At 33.1% G+C, this 18,286-nt stretch overlaps 1 protein-coding gene across 1 annotated transcript in view; it reads right to left on the bottom strand.

The window, feature by feature from the left end:
* The window catches only part of SNX2 (sorting nexin 2), a 58,819-nt gene that overhangs the window by 28,141 nt on the left and 12,392 nt on the right, over nt 1-18,286 (bottom strand). Inside the window, exons 2-4 of the mRNA XM_051997947.1 lie at nt 8,888-9,005; nt 1,614-1,777; nt 76-142 (exon numbers count right to left, since the gene is read on the bottom strand). Of these exons, the coding sequence (XP_051853907.1) occupies nt 76-142; nt 1,614-1,777; nt 8,888-9,005 (349 nt within the window). The remainder of the gene's footprint in view (nt 1-75; nt 143-1,613; nt 1,778-8,887; nt 9,006-18,286) is intronic.

Below are 18,286 nucleotides of genomic sequence, written 5' to 3'. Positions count from 1 at the left end.
ATAAGTATTAAAGAAGATTTTTTTGGAAAAAAAAGTAAAGAAAACACATGTAAAATAACAAAAATATTGTCTCACCAACTTTCTCTGGGTCTGAAACACCAATTTCTATATCAAAAACATCTCCATTTGCTTCTTCTTCAATCTAGAAAAGAGAAATTGGTAGTACTAGTGGTCAAATTCTAATTTATGTTAGATCCACAACAATCAATATAATTTGGATCATGATTTGGCCCAATATAAGAACCAACACAAGCAGTTGTTATATGTTCGTGACAAATCCACTTGAAACTCCAAAAAAAAAAAAAAAAATACTGTTTCATTTCCTCAACTATCCAGACTTTTCTTTCTTTCTTTCTTTCTTTTTTTTTTTTTTGTTTGCTCTAAGTATAAACAAATGATAGAGAACTTTGTGCTTCTTTTTCATAGAGATTATGGACAAAAATGCCAGACTTTTTATAATTACACAAAGCCCTTAGGTCCCTTCACAGTTAATATTAAAATCTACAGCTATAAAATCTATATTGCTTAACAATGACAAAATAATCAATGGTCAGAGGCTAAGAGTTTTACCATACCTATTTTCAGAAAATGTTATACACATAATGAACAGCTTTCTAGCTTCTAGATTTCTGTGCTTTTTAATAAGCATACATTCTCCCTGGAGGCTGATAAAAGCCTATAAAAGTGTGTAGTAGGTAAGCAAATGCTTAAAAAGCATAGTTAACAATATACCAAACAAAAAATGATAAGTTTCTGATACAAGTAAAAATGATTTTTAAAACTATTAACATAAGTGACAATTTAATCACCGGCCTTGCACTAAAAATGACAGCATTTTATTTTCACAATAAAACATCTTTTTTTCTCCTATATGTAAAAAGAATGTCCAGTATTATGAATCACTTAAAACAAAAAATGAGTTACTTTCTTATGTACAGTTAATTCTCAAATGTCTATTTCTACAGTAAATGTTTTTCTAATATAAGCACATATTTTGGACATCATTTGAACTTTCCTTTCTTAAAGTAATGTGCTTTAATACAAGAATTACTCTTAAAAGTTGGGCAAAAAATACACATTCAATAACCATACCTTATTTTTGACAATAATACATAAGGTAAAAATCCAAGCATTTATAGGCACAATTTTCCTAAATTTAAAATTCAAGAAATAATGTGGCTAAGTGAATGGTGTTTGGAAACAGAAAGAAATGAAAATCATGCCTCTGAAACCTATCAACTGTGACTTTGGGCAAGTCATTTAGCCTGCCTTTTAAATCATCTAACCATCTAATCATCTAATCTTTACATTTGTAAATCACATCAGTTTAATATTCTCTCTCTCTCTGTCTCTCTCTCTCTATTTTCTTAGCAATCCTATTGGAGAAGCATTAGTTCATTTTAAAGAGGTTAAAAGACGAGGCTCAGAGAGACCTATGGTTTGCCCAAAGTTCATGTCTAAGGTTTCAGGGTCAAGGCTATAAGCCCAGATCCTGCTTTTCTGAAAGGCATGTCAAGGAAGACTAAACTGCAGAAGGAAAATAAAACTGATAGTTTAACATAATGATTTACATAGCAAAACATATTCTTAAGTTATAAAACTTTATTCAGTACCTCATCCCTAGATCTATCGAAGATCACAGGAGCAGACATACTTTTTGATTCAATTCTGGGTGCCATTAATGTGGTAGGTGTTATAGGGGTGATCGCAGGAGAAGGCTCAGGAGAAAGGATAGGCTCCCTTTCTGGACTATCCAAAGAAACTTCTTCTGTGGCTTCTAGATACAAATTAAGCAAGTTAAGAGAAAAAATACTGAAAGGAAAGCTTATAATTCTAGTACAGTTTATCAAATACTGAAAAGAGCTAGGACCTGCCCACAAATAAATATGCATAATAAAAACCTCTTAAATTTATTATAATAACTTTAATTAAAAAATAATTTCCTTATGTTTCTTTCTATATAATTCACCTTAACTTTACAGTTAACGATTAAAAAAAAAAACCGATATGAACTAATTCCCCAAGTCGGATCTCAATTTCGTATCTTAACTGGAGGGAATAAGGATAAGGATTTAAAAAATAATAATTTTTAGTTGGATTTCTAATGTGGTTTCTCTGCCTTGCATGAAGACCTTCAAGGAAAGACCCTAATCTCTCCAAAGGAAACCAATTATACTTCTAATAAGGAAATTATTCTTGATATTAAGCCTAATTTTGGATCTTTGCAACTTCCATTCACTGCTTCTGATTTGTCCTCTGGGGTCAAATTGATTAAGTTTCTTTTTGTAATAAAGTCCTTAAAATAATAGAACAAAGCTATAAGGCTTCCCTAAGACTCATCTTTTTTTTGTTAAATCATTCTTGTTCCTTCAACTGATTTCATATGACAAGATCTTGAGGCACTTCAACATTCTAGGTGCTTATCAGTCCTTTTTAAAACCACGGTTCTGAAAAGAGAAAGGTTACCCATTTATATAATGCCTGCTGTGTGCCAAGTATTGTGTTAAGTGCTTTACAAATATTATCTCATTTGACCTTTATATTAACCATTTTATTGCTGAAGAAACTGAAACAGAGGTGAAGTGACTCAACCAACGTCACTCAGCTAAAAAGTGTCTAAGGTCCAATTTGAACTTTAACTTTTCCTGATTCTAGGTCCAGTCCTTTATTACCTGTGCCTAATTGCCTCAAAAACTTAATATTCCAAATGAGGTCTGGAGGATTGTGAAGTGTGAGAGCACATTAGGGTTTTTTTTTTTTTTGCTTCCACATCATGCTGCTTACTCAATCAACTTACAATCTACAAAAAAAACCCCAGATTCCATTATACTCATGCCCCCGACCTTGTACTTGTGACAATGATATGTTGTACCCAAGAGCAAGATTTTATATTTGTCTCTACTGAATTTCATCATCTTCAATGATTTAGCCTAATGATCTAGTTTAAAATCCTTTTAGTTTCTCACTCCATTGTGTCATTTTTCAATCACCTTTGTGTCATCTGAAATCTGAGGATACCAGATATGCATTTATCTAAATCAATGATTAAAATTTTAAACAGCAAAGGGTCAAGCATAAAACTCTAGAGTCACTGGAAATTTCTTATCACTCACACTAAAGCATCAGCAACTACTCTTAAGTTAAGCCATCCAATCAGTTCTCTTTCTTCTCTATGATGAAACTATAAGAAAGTTTATCAAAAGCTTTGCTAAAGTCTGAATAAACTACATATTTAGCATCACTCTTATATCTACTACTTTAGTAATCCTGTGACAAAAGAAAAGAGGTTATTTTGGCACAATGTGTTCTCAAAGAAGCAATTCTGGCTCTCTATAAACACTTCCAAGTATCTCTATCGATATATATGAAAAAAGAATTGAACCTCCAACCTGTCTATAGTTTGCAAGTTTTGTTGATCTCCGCCCCCCTTCCCCCCCCTTTTTGGGAAAATCTGTTTCCTTTAATCTTTCAAATATTACTGATAGTGGTTTAGTAATCACATTTACTAGGTTTTTTTTTTTTTTGTATTTAAGGAAGTACAAATCTGGGACAATGACCTAAAATGATCAAGGGATGCTTCAGGACTTTCTTAATATCCCCTAGATTATCAGATCCCAACCACCTCATTCCCTGTCATTTTTAATTGTCATGTCCAAGGTAATGGGCCATTTTTTTGGAAGAGGAAACAATACCAAACAAAATATGAATTGAGAAGCTTTGTCTTCTATTATCATTTCAACTATCCTAATCAAAGTTCTATTCCATCAATGATTTTTCTTTTTCTTCCAAAATATGTAAAACAAATTAACAATACTCCTTTTTTTGCCCATAGTCCCTCAACAGCCATAATTCACTCTGAATGTTAGCATTCCTAGTACTGTGGTCATAGGACCACACTATGCTCTTAATTCATTCTCTGCTACTCAGGCCTTGCTTCCATCTTCTAGTTTCTTTTATTTAAATCTGTGTTGGTTGGTGAATTCTCTATGTATCAATATCAGGTTGCTCATATCAGGGCTTCTTAAATTTTTTCTACTTATGAGAGTTTTTATCTGTGACTACAGGTACATAGGTATATAAATCAAACATTTACTGATAATAAATCATAATATCACGATCCTCACCAAGTTTAAGAAGCTGGAATTTAAACTAACCCCATATTTCCTCCTTACTGAAACTATTATCTTTGTGTTTTCAGATTTTTGTTCTTGAATGTTTCCTATTCCTTCTGGGTTTGGTTGATTTACCCCGTAGCAGTCTGTGGAATTCTACTTTGCTTTCCTTTGGAAGTTTTAAACTTGCTTTCACAAAATCTAGAGTGCAAGTTAAACTGGGTATCTAATTCTATTCCTCTATAAAAAATTCCAGGTGTTTACTTTGTCCCAGAGTTCTAGTCATATTTACATCAACGAGTCCCATCCTCCTATTAGTGAAAATCATATCTAGAATAAAATTCCTGCCGGTTGGTTTTGCTATTTTTTGTAGGATGAAATTACAAAAAATAAGTCAAGAATTTATCTGCCCTGATTGTATCAGAGAGGGAGAGATAAGAAGGAAAAAGAAAAATTGAAGAAGCAAAGGAAGGAAGAGGAAAGAAAAGAAGAAAGGGAAGGAGAAAGTAAATACTGTAGCAGATATTTGAATAATTTAAATCCTCCAACATATTTCTGGGCCAAGCTTGAGAACTGCTGCTGAAATTCACATATTTTTCTCTTTCTGTTCAGGTGGTTTGTATACTCCAATGACACATTCATGTCTCCATTCCCAATGATCTTTACACAAATAAAACACAGTTCCTGGATTTCCTCCCATGAGTAAACTTTTTAAAACTACTTGTTTTTCCACTGAATTTAATAAAGAAAGAGAAAGAGTGAAATACGGGGAGAGGGGAGAAGGGGAAGGAAAAAAGCACATATGCAGGTATATGAGAGAAAGAGAGACCGAAAGAGAGAGATTGGTAGGTAAAGAGTGAGAGAAAGAGAGAAAGAGAGAAGGGGGGGGGGGGGGGGGGGGAGAGAGAGTGTGCACAAGTGTATTCCAGAACCTTTGGGAAACCACTCATTTCTATTTTATATAGTTTGCTTTTTTTATTTCTTTAAAGCAAATACAAACTTACTAACTTCAACATGTTTCTTCTAAATAGGATAATTGCTTGTTCTTGTCCCGTTAGGTTTTCTTCTGTATGTGTGTGTGTGTGTGTGTGTGTGTGTGTGTGTATAATATTACATTATATATAAAAATGTATATAGACACACACACATATGCACACGTAAGCATATATATACATATATAATTACCCTCTTTTTTTTTTTTGCAATACTATTTACAAGACGCCCTCATCTTGCCCCAAACTTTATTCCCTAAATAAAAAAGAAAACATGCAACCCTTATAACAAAACAAATCCACACATCTGCCATGTCCAAAAATATGTCTCATTCATCATCTTGAATTCATTATCCTTCTATCAGGAAGTGGAAGACATTTTTTATCATATGTCCTCTGGAAACCTGTTTGGTGACTGCATGAATCATTTCAAGTCTTTTAAGACTGTTTTTCCTTATAACATTGTTGTTACTATATAAATTGTCTCCTGGTTCCGTTCACTTTACTCTATTAAGACATAGAAGTCTTCCCACATTTCTCTGAAACACTCCATTTTATTTCTTTCAGCAAACCTTTTTATACAACTATGTTTTCTATGTCTGTTCAGCTATTTTTCAACTGATTACCATCTCTCTTTATTCTTACTTCTTTTCTACAACAGAGTTGCTACACATGTTTTCCCCCTTTCTTTGGGGTACTAGTAGGGGAATTACTGAATCAAATAATATGGATAATATAGTGTTTTAAGGGGCATAGTCCCAAATTGTTTTCTAGAATGGTTGGACCAATTCATAGCTATACTAATAGTCTATCAATTTACCTGTGCTCCTGCTACTTTTCCACCAATTATCATTCTCCAGGTTTTTGTCATTTTTGCAAATCTTATATGAAAAGTATGTCAGAGTTGTATTAATTTGCATTCCTTTAATTATGAGCGATTTAGAATATTTTCATATTGACCACTGATAACTTAAATTTCATTTTCAAAATGTTTGTATCATTTGAAAATTTATCTATTAGGGAATAGCCATCATTGTTACACCTTTGGAATTAGTTCCTTACATGGATTGGATGTCAGACTTTTATCAAAGAAAATTTGTAACAAATATTTTCCCCAGTTAATTATTTCACTCTTAAATGTACTACTTTTCTTTGTGCTAAAACATTTCAACTATACATAATCAAAACTGTCCCTTTTACCTAACTGATTTTCTCTATAACTTGTTTAGTCAAGAACTTTTTTTCCTACCCTCAGCTATGAAAGGTTATGTCCTTTCTGGATTATCCCACTTGTTTATAATGAATCTTTTTTATTTTTATTTTTTCTCTTTCTATGTGTGTGTGTGTATGTAGACAAACACACACACACACACACACACACGTCATGTATAGATTTGGAGCTTGGTACAAGACATTAGTCTGAAACTAATTTCTGCCATATTCTTTACCAGTTTTCTTAGTAGTTTTATTAAATTATGAGTTTACTAGGTTTATTAAATTTTTGAAACTATAGCAAGACTTTTGGGACCTTATATATAATTTATATATATAATTTATGCAATTACTCAAATTATTTTCTACTGATAGAATTGCTGTAATCAAAGATGTTTGCAAATCATTATTGAGAAGTAACTCTTCGACATTTTAACTGGTATGGCACTAAATCTGAAATACATTTAGGTAACATTGAGCAATTACTTAGATCATTCTACTGAATTTCTTAACTCTGCATTTCTTAATAGTCTTACAAATCTTACATAATTCTTCTGTGTCTGAGTAGTTACAGTAACAGATATTTTGTGTATTCTGTTATTCTGACTGGAATTCTTTTTCTACTTCATTCCATTAAGACTACTACTCTTCTTATTACTATTTCCTATATATTATTTTTAGTAATATATATATATATAAAATATTTAATATAATATAGTAATATTACTTTTAGTAATATATAGAAGAGGTAAAGATTTTTGTTGGTTTCCTTTATATCCTTCTATTTTTTATGTTATTATTTCAAGGTTCTCTAAGTAAATTATGATGTCACATGGAAAAAAGTGAGAATTTTGTTTGTTCTTAGTCTAGGCTTACTCCCTCAAATTCTTTTTAGCTTATGGTTATAGTTATCCTTTCTAGAATTATATCAAATAATAGGTTCATGATAGGTACACCTTTGCTTTATTTCTATCTTAGTGGAAAGACCTTCAGCACATTTTGATTACAGATAAACATAAGTACTGTTTTAGATAAATTCTATTTTTCATATAATTTCTAGACCTTTCCTAGATTTTTTAGTATTTTTAGTATAAATGAATTATTTTGTCAAAATCTCTTTTAGAATTTGTGATTCAACCATGCAAAATTGGTTTTTGTTGTTAATTTGATGTATCTGTTTATAGTTTTCCTAATACTGAACTAATCCTACATTGCTGGTGTCAATCCAACCTAGCAAGAGTTAAAAATGGGCCCAACTACAGTGGCTTCTCATAATCAACCTGGATCCTTGAAGGCCACAAATCTCCTTCAACTCTGGTCTCTACGGAAAAAGGAGAAGAGACAAGCACTAGTAGAGAAATACAGTATGAAGCGTTAGGAAAAGATTAGTGGTAAAAAGCAAGTACTATCTGTGGCATCTAATGAATGACTTCTGATTAGATAGTAGACACAGATGGCAGAGGTGCCCTATTCAGACTCTTTAAGAATTCCAACCTCTGATCTACTAACTAGAGGATCTCTCAAAATATGGCTGAGGGTGGTACTCTCAAGAGATCTAGCATCTGGGTCTCTTTTCTACTTTCGATTCCTTCTACAGACTGTCTGTTTGCTACATTGTAATCATCCATTTGACAGGTATCCTAGTATAGGTAGAAAGTTGGTAGAAGGCAGAAACAGAATACTGAGGGCTTCTTTGGATTTCTGAAGACCTGGATTTACGTTCTGTCTCAGATACACATTGTCTCTGTGACTGGGCAAATCATCTAGCCTCTTAGTGGCCTAGATAGTTCACTTAGATTGTATATTGAAAAGCAGGTACAGGCTTGCAGTGGCATATGTTTAAGTATAATGAAATGAATGAATATGCATTTCTTAAATGCTTACACAACTTATATGCTTTTAAACTCTAGAAATTGGGGGTAGCTTGATGGCACAATAGATAGAGTACCAGCCTTGACATCAGGAAGACCTGAGTTCAAATGTAGCTTCACACACTTAACATATACTAACTGTGTGACTCTGGGCAAGTAGTCAAATAACCCCAATTGCCTCACCAAAAAAAAACAAACAAACAAAAAAATGGGACAAATTAATTTGAAATGTTGTACACAATGCTCAACATACTTAACAATATTTAATTCTTATCATTTTAAAATGAAGAATAAATAGCAAATGAGAAAAATATATTGAGATTAGTTTTTCTGCACAAAATTTATGAAACTGTGGAAAACACTGACTGTAATTTTCATCAAATTTTTTCATCAGCACAAACTATTTAAAAAATATATACATACAATGTAATCTTCAGAGAAAATAAGGCACTTGAGTAAAATATTATACTGTAATCATTTGTAGCCATTCATTAAATAAATCTGTGAAAAACTAAAAATCAATGTAATTTTAATCATTTTCGGAAGAGAAATGTTTTGACAAAATTGGGAATATGCCTTATCTTGTTACACAGACACCAAGTATTTCAAACACCTTTTATAATTAACAAATTTGCATTAAAAAGGTCATCCAAAAATGTATTTCACTTGGCTATTAAAAAGTTATATTATTAATAATTACCTGCAAAAAGATCTTCTCTGTCATCATCTACTATGATTTCTGCAGGTTTAGGACCATTGGAGTTTGTACTTAGGTCTTCTGCAGGAAGACTAGCGGGTTCTGGAGATGACGGACTTGACTGGTTAAAAAAAGAGATAATGCATAAAATATTAATATGTTATTTCTCAGTACTTGTGCCTTCCATAAAAATGCTATAAATATTTTTAAATGTTTTTTTAAAAACATAATAGATTTTTGTTGTATTTTGTTTTTATATTATCAAGATTTTTCATGTATTACTCACTTTAGGCCTCTAAGAATAGGGCCCTAGAACAAAAACTCTTTTTGAGGAAAAAGAAGAAAATAAAAAGCTATATTTTTTTGGTAAGAATAAGGAAATAAATCCAGCTGTTCTTATTTGCTGCTTCCCATAATATAACACTGAACAAAAGGAATGTAAATGTCACACATGTACATATATATTTATAACATTCTAGAAAATTATGCTTTAGATATAATATTGTAAGCATTTCCTTTTCAAAGTAGTAAGTCTAATAAGAACAGCAATATGTTCAACTTTAAATAATTTGAGTATTTCAAAGATCTATAATTTCAATAGTATAAGTATTACCTGATACAGATCAAAACCCATTTAAAACTTTGTGGATAGTAGTTTAAACTATTGTGGCTGAAAAATTAAGTAATCTGTAGGAAACTTGGTGATAAACCTTCCTAAGCTTAGAAAAACTTGTCCTTAGATGAGAATTGTTGTACAGTCATTTTTTAGCTGTGTATTACTCTGCCCCATTTGAGGTTTTCTTGGCAGAGATACAGGAATGGTTGGCCATTTACTTCTCCAGCTCATTTATATATAGATATTTTCACAACATTAAAAATCAATAATAAAGCTTCCTTACATTTGTAAATCAACTCAATTTAATACAATTTTCTCTCTCTCTCTATTTTCTAAGCCTTAGAATGGGGTCATTATGTTCCAAGAGACATACAATCCATTGCCATATCTCTTCATGATGCCTTTTCTAAGTTAGTAGGTCCTAGCAGGACTTACACTCCACTAGTATAATTTTTAAGTACTCAGGGCTACCTCACACTTTGATGAAGCATCAAACTAGCACTAATAGTGAATCTCAAATTAACATCTCTTTAGGATACTAATCTAGGAAAGAAATAATTAAAAACTAAATATAATGCTTTATGATAAGATTCTTCCAGAAATAAAAAAAAAAAGTGAAATTCTACTGAGCTTCTCTATTTTTCTTTTTTCTTTTTTTTTTTTTTTTTTAGGGGGGGAATAATTGTTGGCAAACATTTCAGAAATCTACAGATCTTAAACAGTTTCAAAAGCATTCTATAAAGCGAGTTTAAAACACTTTAATTAAGAAAAGTAACAACGTCTCACAAGCACAAAATTACTTACTATTGAGTTATCTACAACTAATTTTCAAACAGAAGACATTATAGCAACTAAAGTCAACCACATACCAAAGTGAAGTAACGTTTTGTGACAGAGGTAAAAATTTAGAGAGCTTAAATGTATAGATGGAAGTCTGAGATCATCTAACCAGTGGTTCTCAAAGTATGGTCTAAAGAATCCTGGGGATCTCCGAAACCCTTTTAGAGGGTCTACAAATTCAAAAATAGTTTTTATTTCCAATATGATCCTCAATAATTTTTAATAGGATAAAGATACTGAAAACAAAAGTTTGAGAACCACTGATTCTAATCCAACCTCATTTTAAGGTGAGATGACTTGAAGTCTGGGTCTTGCAAAGGTAATAAGTGGCAGAATTGGAATTTGAATTGAAAATTTCCTTGCCTCCAAATCCGTATTCTTTCCCTAGACTCTCAGGAACCTTATAGCCCCAATATAAAAACCCCCTGTATAAATAAATAAAATTTATACTAATTAGGTATATAATTTTTTTAAACCTCAGTTTTCTCATGGGAGTGGGGGCAGGAGTGGAAGGATAAAGAAAGGAAGAGAAGAAAAAGTGTAGAGATGTGATAAATATGAAATTTTATTTGTATGTTCAATTTTTCTAAAAGATAGGCAGAATAAAGTATAAAAACTTTTAATATGTTTGTAAGTCTGTAGGCATTACTCTAAAAAAAATGCACTGAAGCTATTAATACTTTTGAGATTTGCTTCCTTGAGGTATAATAGGTTACTATCAAAAATTATGTTATACTAAATATGTATGATTTATCCTCAATTGTATTCTTGGGATTTTAGTCATCCCCTTTCCTAAAAACTAATACATACTTTCACTGTCAGTTAATATGAAGTAACAGCAAATAACCTTGTTGTTTTTTGTCCTTTGTTTTTTAAGTCCAACCAATGACATCACAATGTTGGAGTCAGAGTACAGTGTGTTCAGCTGTGGCTGATCAAGCCAACATGAGTTTGGAAGGCACTAACTACATACCGAGCACAAGTGGTTCATCAGGCCTTTTGGAGGGGAAGTGGCCCTGGATTTGCACAGCTCACATTTCCTTTATGCTTCTATGATTCTGCTTTGCTCATAGAGCACAGCACCTTCTTTGATGCTTACATGCCACACTGAACAGCCCTGTGCCAGTGTTTTCATGTCTCCCTAAAGTTTTTCAGAGATACCTCAAGAGTGTCCTTATATCATTTGTTTTGACCACTGTGTGAATGTTTGCTTTTGTGTGAATTCTGTATAAAATTGTCTTTTGGACAAGTATATGATGGTATTTGAACTATGTGGCCAACCCATCAAAGTTAGGCTCGCTGTAATAAAGAGTTTGAATGTAGGTTCAGCTCTAAAAAGAACTTCACTGTCTAGTACCTTATCTTGCCAGGTAATCTTGGAAAATCTTCTTGAGATGACTCAAGTGAAAGCAGTTTCAGTTTTCAGTCTATCAGACTATTCCCAACTCACAGGCATACAACAATGTAGTGCATCCTGATATGTTTTCACTTCTATGCTTTCTTTTGGAACCCTCAAATGCTAAGTGAGCTAGTTCTGCTCTGATGAGCATCAGCCTCTCATCATGGAGAGTATGCTGTCAAGATAAGTGAACTTATCCCCAGTATTCAAATTTTCCCTATTAAACTGTGACCAACAGCTCCATGTGTAGATGGTTGGTGGAAATGTTCAATTTTCTTGGTGTTGATTATTGAGGCCAAAATTAGCACAGATGGCATAAACATCAATCTATACACTTTTTTCTTGGCCTCAGAGTGGGGTACAAATAACCTTAATTCCTACTGGAAGGAAGGAACAGAAGGAAGGAGGGAAGGAGGAAAAGAAAATGAAAAACAGAGGGAAGAATAAATAAGCGTTTATTAAACATTTACTATTGCCAGGCAATATGTAAAACTATATAAATATCTCATTTGATCTTCAGAAAAATCCTGAGTGGCAGGTACTATCATTATTCCCATTTTATAATTGAGGAAACTGAGGCAGACAGAGGAGTGCTTTGCCCAGGGTCATATAGCAAGTAAATATATGGATAAGAACTCAGGTCTTCTCAACTCCAGATTTAGCAGACTTGAAGTTTGGGAAACTTGCTCAATACCACACAGGTAATAAGTGGCAGAAATGGAATTAGAATACAAATTCCTTGCCTCTAAATCCTGTACATTTTCTTTGGAGTCTTAGGAACTCATTGCATCTACTACTGATTGATAACAAGTTATATTCTTGAAAATTGCTCATATATAATGTAACTCAACTAGAATATCACCAATTTAGATCTAGGGGAGTACCAAGTGCTATTCTATGTTTCCTTCACCAGTTTGAAAATGTTTATGTCAACCCCCAGGCAAGATTTCCAAATAGAGATTTAAGTTCTCAATCCATAAATAATAATAAAAAATGCTCACACACATGTATTCACAAGAAAATCACTTATCCCAAAGGATTTCAATTATGAATTAAAAAAAAAAAAACTGCTGGAAATTAATATGATGGGAGTGATTTATACAACCAAAAAAACTTACAGCAAAGGAATAATCATGATTGGGACCACATCTAATTTGTTATTTTTCCCAATGTTATAGTGGAGTTTGAAGTCAGAAACAAATATTGAATTCCTGTACTGATCTGCAAGTCCTTAGTGATGTTACACCTTGGGCAATTCACAATTTTTTCTTTCTTTTTAAAAATATTTTATTTTTGTACATGTTTTTGCACATGATGGTCCTTTTCTTTCTTTTATGATCTCTTTGGAATAAAGACCTAATAGTGGAACTGCTGGATCAAGGGTATGCTCAATTTTATAGCCCTTTAGACAAAGTTCTAAATCGTTCTCCAGAATGACTGGATCAGTTCACAATTCCTCCAGTATTAGAACTATAAAGGACCTCAGAAATTATCTAATTAAATCCCTTCACTTTTACAACTGAAGTAGCTAAGGATTATGAAAAGATTTTATGAAAGTCTCATAGCAGGTAAAAGAGCCAGAATTCAGTCTCAGCTCTATGCTTTTGTAAATAAGGTCCAATGCTCACTATCTTTTGGTAGGAAATTACTCTATTCTCCTTTTCCCCTAATTCTAAAAATATGTGGGTTCAAATCACATCTAATTTATTATTTTTTCCAATGTTATAGTAAAGTTTGGAGTCAGAAACAAATATTGGGTTCCCATACTGATGATCTGCTAGTCATTAGAGATGTTACCTAAGGCAACTCACAATTTAAAAAAATATTTTATTAAATTTAATTTTTTTTAGATTATACATGTACATTTATTAAAAAAAAACATAATTCCATATGAGTTAAATTGGGGAATTATCTTGGATCACTAAATTGCTGAAAAGAGCTAAGTCTATCATAGATGATCATCACAAAATCTTTTTTTTTTTTTAATTAAAGCTTTTTATTTACAAAGCATATGCATGAGTAATTTTCCCAACATTGACTCTTGCATAATCTTTTGTTCCAAATTTTCCCCTTTCCCCCTACTCCCTCTCATAGCTGGCAGGTAGTCCAATACATGTTAAATATGCTGAAATACATGTTAGATCAAATATATGTATACATATTTATACAGTTATCTTATTGCATAAGAAAAAATCAGATCAAAAGAAAAACTGAGAAAGGAAACAAAATGCAACTAAATAACAACAGAGAGAGTAAGAATGCTACATTGTGTTCCACATTCTTGTTCCCATTGTTCTCTCTCTGGGTGTAGATGGCTCTCTTTGTCACTGAACAAGTGGAACTGGTTTGAGTCATCTCAATGTTGAAGAGAGCCACATTCATCAGAATTGAGTCATATAGTCTTCTTGTTGCTGTGTATAATAATCTTCTGGTTCTGCTCATTTCACTTAGCATCGGTTCAGATAGGCCTCTCCAATCCTTTCTAAAATCACCCTGCTGGTCATTTCTTACAGAACAATAATATTCCATAGCATTCATATACAAAATTTATTCAGCCATTCTCCAATTGATGGGCATCTACTCAGTTTCCAGTTTCTTGCCACTACAAAACATCTTTGCACATATGGATCCCTTTCCCTTCTTTAAGATCTTTTTGGGATATAAGCATAGCAGTAACACTGCTGGACAAAGGGTATGCACAGTTTGATAACTTTTTGAGCATAATTCCAAACTGCTTTCCAGAATGGTTGGATCTGTTCACAGTTGCACCAACAATGTAGAGTGTTCCAGTTTTCCCACATCCTTTCCAACATTCATCATTATCTTTTGCTGTCATTTTAGCCAATCTAACATGTGGATCATCACAAAATCTTGTTGTTACTGTATACCATGTTTTACTGGTTCTACTCACTTCACTCAGCATCAGCTCAGTCTGTTCATCATTTCTTATAGAACAGTGGTATTCAATTACATTCATACACTATAACTCAGCCATTTCCCAATTGATGGGCATCCATTCAATTTCCAATTTCTTGTTATCACAAAAAAGAGCTGCTACAGAAACATTTTTGCTCATATTAGTACTTTTCTTTCTCTTTATGATATCTTTGTATATCTGTATCACAGGGTATGGACAATTTTATAGCCCTTTGGGCATAGTTCTATATTGCTTTCCAGAATGGCTGGATCAGTTCACAACTCCACAAACAATGCATTAGTGTCCCAGTTTTCCGAAATCTTCTCTAACATTTATCATAATCTTTTCCTGTCATCTTAGCCAATCTGATAGGTATAGGGTGATACCTCAGAGTTGTTTTAATTTGCATTTCTCTAATCAATAATGATTTAGAGCATTTTTTTATATGACCATAGATGACTTTAATTTCTCTACCTGAAAATTGTCTTTTCATATCCTTTGGCTATTTATCAATTGGGGAATGGCAAGTCACAATTTCTCAGTCTCCATTTAAGGGTTACTTTAAAAAAATCAATAAAAATACCATTTAAAATATTTTCATTAATTATTTCATAATATTATGTCATAAAATATCAATCAATTAATAGACATTAATTAAATATCTACTATGTGCCACACTTTGAGGATAGTATTTAAAAGAAAAAGGAAAAAAAAAGACAGTGGCTGGCCTCAAGGAATTTAAAATCTAACACAGGAAGATAAACACACAAAAGAATACTCAAAAGAAGGGAAAAGAGGAGGAAAGAATTGAGAAAAGGGGATAACTAGAAAGGGTATGATGAAGTCAAAAGCAGTGTAGGTAGTGGGAAATCAGTAAAAGACTATACTAAGTCCCTTTCTGAAAAAGAGACCCTGCAGAGTCCATGGTCCTTACTCTAGTCAAAAGGTTCAGGGGGGCAAAGAGTGCTGATGTGATATAATTGTCAGATTAAATCTTGTAGAATAATATGATTTTGAAACTATTGTTTTCATCATGTATGATCAGTTTCTTTTTCTAGATGTTCACTAACCGTTCCTTTTTAACAAGATATTCTAGAATTTTGCCATAAATCTGATTTAACTTAATTAACATTTATTAAATGCATCATTGTTAATGGGCCATCATAGCTGTTGGAACTGAAATCAAGTTGATCACTTTTGTATAAACATTCCAATTTCTACTTTTTTTCTGAAGATGATCACATTAGCCCTTCAGGTTTGAAGTCAGGAAAACCTGAGTTCAAATATGAGTTCATATAATTCCTGGCTGTGTACCCCTGGGCAAGTCACTTAACCTCTGTTTTCCTTAATCCAGTGGAGATCTATCAGTTCTTTCAGTACCCTATAACTTTGTTCATTTATATGTGGGCACATCATGGAGAACCACATGCTTAATGAGCCATATTATTCACTTGGTTGAAAAATGTCAAGCACAAGAATTTGCCTAGTACACCTCTAGTTTGTTAGTGACTTCCCTCTACCATTAGATATTTCAAATGATGTCTCAAAGAAATCTCTTAATTTTAACATATCCAAAATTGAACTCATTATTTTTTCCCTCAAACCGATATCTCTTCCAAACTTCTCTATGGCTATTAAGGTTACAACCATCATTCTAGTCACCCAGGTTTACAACCTCAGTATCATTCTTGGCTTCAAAATTCACATAATCAATTGTCAAATCCTGCTATTTTATCTCCATGCTATCTTGTACCCTCCTTTACATTCATATAAGCCCTCACTTACAACAGCCTTCTATTTGGTTTCCCTGTCTCTACTTCTTACCACTGCAATACATTATCCAGGTATCACAAGGACTTTCCTAAATTGTAGCCCTAAACACGTACCCCTTTATTCAATAAACTTTAGTGGCTCCCAACTGTCTTAGAAATCAAACTCTTTTTTTTGACATTTAAAGCTCTTGACAACCCGGACTCTCTAAATTTCCAGTCTTATACTTTATCCCTTCCCACATACTTTGCAATTTAATCATAATGGCCTACTTGGTATTCTCTCTTTTTCTTCTTCTTCTTCTTCTTTTTTTTAATAACTTTTTATTGATAGAACTCATGCCAGGGTAATTTTTTTTTACAGCATTATCCCTTGCATTCACTTCTGTTCTGATTTTTCCCCTTCCTCCCTCCACCCCCTCCCTCAGATGGCAAGCACTCCTTTACATGTTGAATAGGTTACAGTATATCCTGGATACAATACATGTGTGCAGAACCGAACAGTTTTCTTGTTGCACCGGGAGAACTGAATTCAGAAGGTATAAATAATCTGGGAAGAAAAACAAAAATGCAAGCAGTTTATATTCATCTCCCAGTGTTCTTTCTTTGGGTGTAGCTGCTTCTGCCCATCTTTGATCAACTGAAACTAAATTAGCTCTTTTTATCGAAGAGATCCACCTCCATCAGAATACATCTTCAAACAATATCATTGTTGAGGTATATAATGATCTCCTGGTTCTGCTCATTTCACTTAGCATCAGTTCGTGTAAGTCTCGCCAGTCCTCTCTGTATTCATCCTGTTGGTCATTCCTTACAGAACAATAATATTCCATAACGTTCATATACCACAATTTACTCAACCATTCTCCAATTGATGGGCATCCATTCATTTTCCAGCTTCTAGCCACTACAAACAGGGCTGCCACAAACATTTTGGCACATACAGGTCCCTTTCCCTTCTTTAGTATCTCTTTGGAGTATAAGCCCAGTAGAGACACTGCTGGATCAAAGGGTATGCACAGTTTGATAACTTTTTGAGCATAGTTCCAAATTGCTCTCCAGAATGGCTGGATGTGTTCTTGGTATTCTCTAAAACAGAACACTTCACCTCCTATCTTTGTGCCATTGCACTGGCTGTTCACCTTTAAAATACTTCTGTCTCTTCGGGACTTCACTTAAATGATAGTTTCTCCATTAAGTCTTTCCTGGTTTTTCCAGCTGTTGGTGTTTCCTCCACAAACTGCCTTTTATTAATTTTGCATAAATTCCTCACATATTTATTTGTACACATATTCTCTTCCCAAGTAGAAAGTAAGTTCCTCAAGAGCAGGGATTGTTTCAATTTTATTTTTGTATCCCAAGCATTTAGAAAGTCAAGGAGCCCATCCAATAGTAAATATTTACAAATGCTTGATTTAACAGCCACATGAGACGTTTTCATTCCTTTTGAGGTACCAGAATCTCATCTTTTCCTCTGACATTATATAAAGGTAGTACATTTACAAAGTCTTTGCTCCATCATAGAGTTTCTTCAGACATTCATGCATATGTAAAACTTTAGCTCCATTCCATTATGAAACTTTATGATTTTATGCTTTATGATGATTATAGTACCAACTACAGATTGCCAGGTTTTCCCACTGTCTCATGAAGTATCTCTTTCCACTTTCTCTGTTTGCTTGCTTCAAGCTTGAATTTGCCTATTTGCATCTCCCATTCTAAATTACTTATAATTCTTCCCTCTGGGCCAATGAGAATAATTTTATTCCTTCACTTTGACAGCCCCTTTAAAAAGTTGAAAAGGGATGTCTTTCTTATTCCTTCTCTCCAAGTCTGTTCTTATTCAAACCAAAGATTCTAA

This window comes from Antechinus flavipes, chromosome 1, assembly GCF_016432865.1.
Source record: "Antechinus flavipes isolate AdamAnt ecotype Samford, QLD, Australia chromosome 1, AdamAnt_v2, whole genome shotgun sequence".
In the NCBI taxonomy this organism is placed as follows: Eukaryota; Metazoa; Chordata; class Mammalia; order Dasyuromorphia; family Dasyuridae; genus Antechinus; species Antechinus flavipes.
The sequence above is the reverse complement of the archived record's forward strand: the minus strand, read 5'-3'. Positions and strand labels throughout refer to the sequence as shown.